Source organism: Molothrus ater, chromosome 2 (genome assembly GCF_012460135.2).
Source record: "Molothrus ater isolate BHLD 08-10-18 breed brown headed cowbird chromosome 2, BPBGC_Mater_1.1, whole genome shotgun sequence".
NCBI classification, from domain to species: Eukaryota; Metazoa; Chordata; class Aves; order Passeriformes; family Icteridae; genus Molothrus; species Molothrus ater.
In genome coordinates this window covers 39,662,488-39,671,946 of record NC_050479.2, presented here as the reverse complement: position 1 = coordinate 39,671,946, position 9,459 = coordinate 39,662,488, and the positions used below count along the sequence as shown (strand labels likewise).

Sequence of the window (9,459 nt, the reverse complement as noted above, 5' to 3'; positions counted from 1 at the left end):
TTCCAAATAACAATGGCAGGGTGGGGTTTTGGGTAGGAATTTTTTTTCAGGTTTGTTTTTGTTTCTTTTTTCAAGAAAGAGAAAAGACAAGGAAAACTCCTAAAGCATCTGCTCTCAGATACACATTCACAACACATGCAGATCGCAGATCGACTTCTCTGCTCCTACATAAGTGGTTTAAAAGCCCAAACAGCCAGGGCGACGGTTCCGTCTTATATTTTAATTTTTATTTGATTTGGGTTTTTAGTCGCGGCCACCCTCGCCCCGTCAACGTGACTTTTATTTGATTCCCCCCTCGCTCCCTTTATCGATCACGGGCTTCATCTGCTTTAGCCGAAATGAGGAAAGGGGCTGCGGGGGTTATATTTTAAGCCCCTCGCTTTGTTTGTTTGCCTCCCGAGGCAGGATCACATGCCAAAGCGTACATCGATATTTTCCGAGATCGGCGCGCCTCTCCCCGCGCCACCCCTTCCCCTCGCCGCGGGGGAGACGGGCGGGGAGGGGTGGGGGGGGGGGGGTGACTCCCCCAAAAAATCAAGAAGCCACCGGCAGTGCGGGGCTGACGGCGGCCACCGGCGCGGAGCGGGCCCGTGCGGTGCGGGGCCGGGCGGGGGCCGGGCGGCCGCGGGGCGATCGGCGGTGGCGCGGCGGGGCGCGGGGCGGGCGGTGGGGCGGGCAGGGCTCGGGGCGGCCGCTCCGCCATTAGCCGGTGGCCGGGGGCGCCCGGATGGACGGGGCGGCTCGGGCCAATGAGCGGGAGCCGGGAGAGCGGCCGGGCGGCGGGTGAAGGCGGCGTTGGGAGAGGAGCCGCCAGTGCGGGCGGGGAGAAGGAGAGAGGCCGGGGGGAGGGAGGGAAGAAAAAGGGGGAGGGGGGGAATAAAAAGCCGCCGCCTCAGCAGCGCCCACCGAAATAAACAGAAGAGCGAAAGGCAGCGAGGGCCCGGGCGGAGCGGGGCTGCAACTCCGCCGCCGCGGCGCTCCGGCACTCCCCGGCCCCTTCCCGCCCCCCGCCTCCCCTCCCCACCCCCACCGCCGCCCTTATTGTTTTTAATCCGCCTCCGGCACCCCCCTCCTTGCCCCCCTCCTCACGCCCCTCCGCCGCGGCAGGCGGGGGCTGCGCGGCGCGGGGCACCCCCCGGGTCCCTTCGCTCCGTGGGAACCCGCGGCTGCAAGTTTTTCTCCGTGAGAGACACCGCTAATGCCCGGCGGAGGATAAAACGAGAAGCGGAGGCCCGGGAGCGGCGGGGGGCTCGGGGCGGCGGGGAGGGCCGCGGCCCACGCGGGGAGCGGCGCGGGGCCGGGCGGGCGGGGGTCGGCGGCGCTGACATCCCGGTGGCGGCGGAGGAAGCGGGGGGGCGGCGGCGGCGTGTGCGCGGGTCTGTGTGTGTGAGTGTGTGTGTGTGTGCGTGCGTGTGTGCCGCAGGGAACGGCGAGGCGAGCCTTCCCCCCCCGTCCCCAGCCCCGTCCCTCCCCTGCTCCCCCTCCCCTCCCCTGCCCGCCCCCGCCTCAGCTCCTTTAATACACTTTGGTTCTCCGCTCGCCTTTGGACTCTGCTCTGCCTGGCTCCGGATACGACTCCGCCGGCGGCGGCTGCGGCGGCATCGGGCCGGAGCGGGCGCGGGCGGCGGCGGCGGCGGCGGCGGGGGGACGCGGCGGCTGCCGGGGGAAAGCGGAGCGGAGCGGCGGCGGCCCCGCGCCCGGGCGGGCGGGCGGCGGCAGCCCGGAGGCGGAGGCTGTAGCGGGGAGGCGGCAGCGGCGGCAGCGGCTGCGTCCCCGGAGCGGCGCGGACCATGCTGCTGGACGCCGGCCCGCAGTTCCCGGCCCTCGGAGTGGGCACCTTCGCCCGGCACCACCACTCGGCCGCGGCGGAGATGCAGGACCGGGAGCTGAGCCTGGCGGCGCAGAACAGCTTCGTGGACTCGGCGGCGGCGCACATGGGCGCCTTCAAGCTCAACGCCGGCGCCCACGACCTCTCCCCCGGGCAGAGCTCGGCGTTCACCTCGCAGGCGCCCGGTTACCCTGCCGCCGCCCTGGGCCCCCACGCCGCTCATGTCGGTTCCTACTCCGGGACGCCCTTCAATTCTACCCGGGACTTCTTGTTTCGCAGCCGGGGCTTCGGGGACTCGTCGCCGGCCGGCGGGCAGCACGGCATCTTCGGCCCTGCGGCCGGCAGCCTGCACCACCCGCACACGGACGCTCAGAGCCACCTCCTCTTCCCGGGCATTCACGACCAGCACGGTCCCCACGCCTCCCAAAATGTTCTCAACGGGCAGATGCGACTGGGCTTGCCGGGGGAGGTATTCGCCCGGTCGGATCAGTACCGCCAGGTTTCCAGCCCCAGGACTGACCCTTACTCGGCGGCTCAGCTGCACAACCAGTACGGCCCCATGAATATGAATATGGGCATGAACATGGCAGCCCACCACCACCACCACCCAGGTGCCTTTTTCCGCTACATGCGGCAGCAGTGCATCAAGCAAGAGCTCATCTGCAAGTGGATCGATCCCGAACAGCTGAACAACCCCAAAAAAAGTTGCAATAAAACTTTCAGCACCATGCACGAGTTGGTCACCCATGTCTCGGTGGAGCACGTTGGGGGACCCGAGCAGAGCAACCATGTCTGCTACTGGGAGGAGTGTCCCCGCGAAGGCAAACCTTTCAAAGCGAAATACAAACTGGTCAATCATATCCGAGTGCACACGGGAGAGAAACCTTTCCCCTGCCCCTTCCCTGGCTGCGGAAAAGTTTTCGCCAGATCAGAAAATCTCAAAATTCACAAAAGGACGCACACAGGTAATTCGGGTTTCTTTCGCCACATTTCCTCCCTCTGCCCGTGCCTATATATGCGTGTGTATATATCTGTGTGTAAACTGATAGATACTCAGACAGAGTGATGTTAAATTAGGAGGGTGATAAAATAAGCCTCCAGTTTATTTTTTTTTAACCCTCTCCATCACATGGCTGCGTTTGTTTTGGTTTCTTCCCCAGCAGCATACACCCCCCTCCATTGCAGATTTCGAAAGGATATTTAACTGATTTGTTTTCATTTGGGAATGAGAGCTGTAGATTCGTGCTGAGGTTCAGCGGAGTCTTTCCGCAGAAACGCGGAATACAGCGCGAACCAAATTTTGCCGTCTTGCTAAAATAGGGGAAGACATCCGTCCGTCCATCCATCCATCCATCCATCTGAAACGCCTTAGTCATTTGCTCTGTGCAACGTATTTGCATACAACTTCAGCGCTTGTGAGCATGGCTTTTATTTATGGATACTCAGAGAAACTATATAAATACGTGCAAAATCAATCATTAGTCCTAAATCCCGTTAGAAGTGGCAAAAAGTCCCTTTCTGGGAATGTTTTCCATTAAATTTAAATGGTGTGAGCAAGGCAATAAAATTTTCTCATTTAAAAAAAATTGTTTTTAAAGTCTCACTCGATGTGATTTAAGGTGTTTTTGCAACAGTTTATTAAATTATGTAATAGGGAACAGAGGATTTGAAGTTCGGAAACTTCCACCCAAATCAGGTGGAAGAGGGTCGAGGGAGTTCGGGCTTTCCTGATGGAAAATCGCCTGAGCCGAAGGGTAACAAAAATAAACGCATCCTCCCGCCTCATCTATTATTCATTTACTACTCCTGCCGGCTCAAACCGTGCCAGACTATTTCATAAAAGACGGCCAAATATTTTAGCGACTTCCACTCCAAATATTTACCCGGAGAAAGGCTAAAAATCTCGAGGCCTATTGTTTTCTCAAGTGCTAAGCCCGATGCGAGGTGCGAGACGAGCTTTAACAAGGTTTAAAATTTGAGAAATGTATTTGCATGAAATGCCCGCACTGAAGTCATTGTATCTGAGCGGATGTCTTTAAGAAACAATTTAGGTGCTAATGGAATCTAATGTTAAATGCTTCCCCTCCAAAGGCGGGGGAATGTGGAGTTCTCACCTCCAAAGTACTCCCCGGCATTTGGAGTCCTGGCAGTCGGGCGAGAGGAATCCCTATGAAAATTAAATGAAGTATTTTACAGACGTTTAGTTTTCCCAGCGGATGTGCGTTTATCTCGAATATCCATACACGAAACAATATACCCGGCCTTAAATCTGTCGGTAATGGTTTCCAGTTTAACAGGATAGCGGATTTGGTACCGAGGCGAAACGGCTCGGTGATGCTTGCTTCATTTTTTTTTTTTTTTTAATCGTCTTTCTTCTTCAATCTCTTTCGGGGCTGGCTATGTGTGTCGGCACCGGCCGAAATAAAATCAGGCGAGATGCCGGGACGGGGACATCCCCGGGGTTTTGGTAGGAAAACCAGCTGGGGGACGGGGGTTGCCTCGCTTCAGGGCAAGGCGTGAGCGACGCGGCGCTCCGGCGCTGCGGGTACCGGGACGCAGCCGCCCGGCCCTTCCTTTGGGAAGCTGCTGCACGAAGCGACCGGCAGAGGAGGGCGAGGGCGGGGAAACTCGGCGCGGGGCTGTGCGGGGTTTGCGCGGGGGCGGCCGCGCTCACCCCGCTGCTGCGCCGCTCTCTTGCAGGGGAGAAGCCCTTCCAGTGCGAGTTCGAAGGCTGCGACCGGCGCTTCGCCAACAGCAGCGACCGCAAGAAGCACATGCACGTCCACACCTCGGATAAGCCCTACCTGTGCAAGATGTGCGACAAGTCCTACACGCACCCCAGCTCCCTGCGGAAGCACATGAAGGTACCCGGCCCCGCAGCCGGCGGCGGGAGGCGGGAGGGCGGCCGCCCCGCGCCGGGCGCCCCGACGGGGCGGCGGGCGGCGGGCGCGGGGCCCGGGGGCGGCGGAGGGCCGGGCCGGCGGCGGGGGGCGCGCCCGGGGGGCGGCCGCGGCCTCGCCATCCCCCCTCCACCCGGCCGTGTTGCCTTTGCCCCCCAGGTGCACGAGTCGTCCCCGCAAGGCTCCGAATCCTCCCCGGCCGCCAGCTCCGGCTACGAGTCCTCCACCCCCCCGGGGCTGGTGTCCCCTAGCGCCGAGTCGCAGAGCACCAACAACCTCTCCCCTGCGGCGGCGGCGGCGGCGGCGGCGGCAGCGGCGGCGGCCGTGTCCGCCGTGCACCGGGGCGGCGGCGGCGGCGGCGGCAGCGGCGGCGGCGGCGGCGGCCACAGCGGCCTTTCCTCCAACTTCAACGAGTGGTACGTGTAGGGCCCCGCCGGACTGCTCTGCACGGCCCCGCCGCGCCCTCCCCGCCCCGGCGGCGGCGGTGGCGGTGGCGGCGGGCAGGAGGGACCGAGCGAGCCCGCCGGAGACGCGCCGGGAGATGCCGCCGCACCCGCTGGCAGCGAAATGACGGCCGAGCAGGATGGGGACAGGGGGCCTTCATCTCCCCATACCCTCCCGCCTTCGCGTCTTTTTTTCTTTTTTTTTTTTTTCCCTTTTTTTCTGGTTGGATTTTTTCTTTTTGAAAACATTTTGAACCAGCAAAAAAAAAAATCCAAAAACTACGTGCTGAAAAAAACGTAAGAGAATGAGTAAATCAACGGCGGAACGGAAAGGAGAGAGAGAGAGCAAAACATCCCCATGCTTCACCAACACATCACCCAGCTAAAAGCTTCCCAAGCCGGCGGAAAGAAACTCTCCCTCTGGAGTCTTCAGACAAAAGATCAGAGACTCAAACTACTCTGGTCCCCGCGCCTCCCCGCCCGGAGCAGCCAGCGCCCTCCCGTCCCACGAACTGTGTATATAGCGGCCCTCTCCTTCCTCCGGCGAGGTGGGGAACGAGGTTTTCCTGGATTGTCGGTGTATAGAAGTTCGTCCCGTTTGTAAACCGCGGATTGGTCCCTTTCTTCTTCTTCTTCTTCTTCTTTTTTTTTTTTTTAATCTTTCTTTTTTCCCCCTCTTTCTCCCTTCCCGAGAAAGTGATGGACTTGTTTTCTTTTCTCCAGCTCTCCCTCCCCACTTCCTTCTCTCCTCCTTTTTTAGTTCATCCCTTAAAAAAAAAAGTAACGTGGAAGAAAAAAAAATGGTTTCTTTTGTAATTGTGATATCTTGAATATTGTGTTCCTTTTTAAGAAGCAACTTGATTGTAAACTGCATTTCAACTATAGACTGGGGAAGAAATACCGTGCCAAAGTCTCCATTCTGTTACTCACAGACACACACACGAACAACAACGCTTGTGAATGTATTTTTCTGTTAGCTGGGTTTACATGTGATGTTTTAGTGCTTTTGCAAGTTCAATTTGTTAGTTCCTGTTCGGAAGATTGTGAGGAAAAATAAACGTCGTGCCGTTAGCTTTTCCGTAATAACGCCCTTCCTCCTGTAAATACCTGTTACCATATTTATCCATTTGTAATTAAATTATGGTATTAACTTGCTACAGAGGAAACAGTATTTATAAAGAATGTTTCTTAACTATAAATATGTACAATTGTGAGCATAAACTGTTTCAGATTTTTTATTTGAAGGTTTAAGTGGTTTCATCATTTCTTGTGATATGTTTTGAGAGTAATGCATACAGAAATATAATAAAACGTGTTGAAACTGCACGAGCTGTTTCCTTTTTACACCAAAGGCTCTCTAAAACCTGCTGTAAGGTATGTGATGGGCTGAGCGGCGAGTGCAAAACAAATGCTTTTAAAACTTCCGCTGGTTACTGGAAGAGGAGGATTCCTTCCAGCTGGGCTCTCCCGTCCAGAAGGAAAAAAAAAGGGGGAAAAAAAGAAAAAAGAAAAAAAAGGCCACAAAAGCCCCTAAAACTTTGTGAAGCTTCTGAGCTGAAAGAAAAGGGTGAGGGAGGATATGCATATTCTCCAAATGACTTTCAAGGCAAGATCTCCTTTAGTAAGACATTTACCCGGTGAGAGCACATCTTCCTCCGGCTCCTGCATTCCTCGGGCTCGCCCCTCTTTCCCCGGTGCGTGTCTGGCTGGGGGGATCATTGCCCCGGAGGCTGAGAAACAGGGGCGTTTCGGGACGGAGGTGGAGGGGCAATGACAAGGCTCTGAGCTCGGCTGCTTTGAGCCGTAGATGGTCCTTGCCTCCCGTGTTGTCATCTTTTTGGCAGCCTCCGTACAGCCCGGGAGAGAAGAAAGTTGTGATGACCGAGAGCTCACATTTCCCCTTCGAGTTTTTTTCACCCTCTCCTTCTCTCCCTGTCTCTCTTTTTAAATTATATTATATTTTATTTGTTTTATTGTGTTTTAGCCCAGAGAGCGGTTTGGGTTGTCAGATGTGTTCAGGGAGGGACGGCGAGCAGCCGGCCGATGACTTTCCCGGGATGCTGGCCCGGCGATTGGCTCCAAGTGCGACGTCGGGGCCGGCCGGCGGAGCCGCCCGTGCAGGGCAGCCGGACAGCGGCTCTCCGGGCACAGCCCGCCGCACCGGGACACACAAGGAGAGTGTCACAGCGGCAGGGAAATCGTGGCAAAAGTTCGGCCTTGTCAAGCCACCGAAATACGCCCTGCGAAGCGGCAGTGCTGTGACCGGGCTCCGAGCGCCCTGCGGTGGCTGCGCTGCCCTCAGCGGCGGCTTGTGCAGCCCGGGAGAGCCTCTGCTCCTCACACCCGGCCGGGCCCAGCCCTCGCACCCCCCCGGGCCAGCCGCCGCTTTGGGTTTTTCGGGCTTTGTGCCGTGTGTTCAAATATCAACAGAGCTGTCTCCGGCCGGTGTGAGGGAGTTTGGCGAGGAGATGAGGCTACGCGGGGCCCTGCTCACTCCTGGGGTGAGATGAGGGTTACCTACACCCAGGGGAAGGGGAGGAGGGAGGGAAAGACACCCCCTCCCCCTGTCCCGTCGCTGACAAGGAAGTTTAGACGTGGAGCGGATCCGGAGCTTCCTCGGCGGCCATGCTCCTCTCAGAGCGGCTGTCCCCGCGCACCCGGCAGCTCCCCGGGTAATCAAACTGCTATTAAAACCTAATTTATGTTCGGTAATAATATTACGTAAAAAAAAATTTATTAAAATCATTGGCATATGCCGCCTGCCCCTTGGAGACATCCGTGGGAAATGCAGCTGAGAGAATCCCTCCTTGTCCTGCCGGCCTTCCCACAGCTGAAAAACCATACGGGGGTCCCGCTTCAGAGCCAGTCCCTGCCAGCCACCGTCTGCCCAAATCCCCTCCCGGGCCCAGGGGCCGGACGAGCAGCCCTGCCCAAGGGCCACCAACCCCGCTCCGCCGTCCCCCTCCCCGGCGGGCTCATCTCCGACCGGAGAGAAGCGCTCGGCAGCTGGGCTCCCCTTCTCCCTGCCCTCGGAGCCGTTCTGCCTTCGGGGGAGCCCAGGGATGATCCTTGAGGGGGCTAGGCGGCCTCCCTCTGGCCGAAGCGCAGGTCGTGTGGCAGCAAGGACAGCCCCAGTCCCTCCGGCAGGGATGCCTCTGCTCCGGCAGGCCCAGGGATGCGGCCGTGGCGGCTGTGGCAGTGAGTAAGCTCCCCCTCCTTCCCTGTCCTACCCAGGCTGGCCTTGAACTTGACCCTCGCCTTGGCGCATCCCGCCCGCAGCCCCTCTCCACCCGCCTCCCTTGTGCCCTGACCCTGGCCCGGCCCTGCCACGCTCAAACGAGAGCGGGAAGGTTTCAGGGGTTGGGGTTTTTTTAGGGGGTAGAGCAGCCAAGATCCCTCTCACAGCCTTGTGCGAGGGTGGCCCGCTGGCCCCGAAGTCCTCCTCTTCGCCCCTGTCCTTTGTCCACCTCGACACCGTCAACCCCAAACCCCTCCCTCTCCCCAGCTTTGTCTCCTACACTGAACCTGCACTTGCCAAATCTCCCTGCCCTGGCCCTGCAGACAGCTTGGGAACCAATCTGGAGGGGGGCGTGAGGGTTCCGCAGCAGTCCCGAGCCTGCCCTGGCATCATTCCGCGTTGCCCTCATGCCCGCAGCGAGCGGGTGTCCCGGCCGGTGGCCGCACTCCCCGACGGCTCTGCCCCGACGGCTCCCGGCTCGCCTCGGCCCCACGGCCCCGCCGTCGGTGAGCAGCGGGAGCACGGCTCTGCCCCGCTGCCGGCATCCCGTGCCCAGCTGTGGCAGCAGCCCCACTTGGCTGCCGTGTCCTGCCGTGGTGTGATTCCTTCTTTATACCGTGAAAAGCAGCATGGAGGGGTGTTATTCGTTATTAATAACGGATTTTTATCGTTATTAATAATAATGAAATCCTCTCCTAACTGTTCCTGCGGCCCCCCTGAAAAGACGGATTGATTTCCCTGGGAATTACTCTCTCTTCTCAAGACAAAAAATTTGGGGGTCTGTCCATACAACAGGCTGTGCTTTGCCCCCCACACCCACAATCGGGAGGGCAGTTCAGGGCTCTGCCCCCACCTGCCCCAGCTCTGCTACACCTGGCTGGGCTGCTCTGGTGCCTTTGGGTTCCAGCCGGTGGTGGCAGAAAAAAACCCGAACCCAAACCCAAACCCAAAGGTAAACCAACCTCCCGACAAACAAACAGACATGACAACAGCCCAGACCGAAACAGAATAAAATGCAGGAGCTCTCGCCCGAACCCGAGCGCGGAGCGG

The 9,459-nt window shown here is 58.7% G+C and overlaps 1 protein-coding gene across 1 annotated transcript; it reads left to right on the top strand.

The window, feature by feature from the left end:
• The first annotated feature begins 1,686 nt into the window (after nt 1-1,686).
• On the top strand, nt 1,687-6,497 carry ZIC2 (Zic family member 2). Its single transcript, XM_036391922.2, has 3 exons — nt 1,687-2,793; nt 4,529-4,692; nt 4,888-6,497. Exons 1-3 carry the CDS (start codon nt 1,791-1,793, stop codon nt 5,152-5,154), a joined length of 1,434 nt encoding a protein of 477 aa, XP_036247815.1. The 5' UTR covers nt 1,687-1,790; the 3' UTR covers nt 5,155-6,497.
• The last annotated feature ends 2,962 nt before the right edge of the window (nt 6,498-9,459 follow it).

What these genes read in the sequence shown, in the direction of transcription:
- ZIC2 (XM_036391922.2), top strand. Translation starts at nt 1,791, where the DNA reads ATGCTGCTGGACGCCGGCCCGCAGTTCCCGGCCCTCGGAGTGGGCACC. An exon ending in TCACAAAAGGACGCACACAG is followed by an intron (nt 2,794 to 4,528) that starts GTAATTCGGGTT and finishes GCTCTCTTGCAG; the next exon opens with GGGAGAAGCCCTTCCAGTGC. An exon ending in CCCTGCGGAAGCACATGAAG is followed by an intron (nt 4,693 to 4,887) that starts GTACCCGGCCCC and finishes TTTGCCCCCCAG; the next exon opens with GTGCACGAGTCGTCCCCGCA.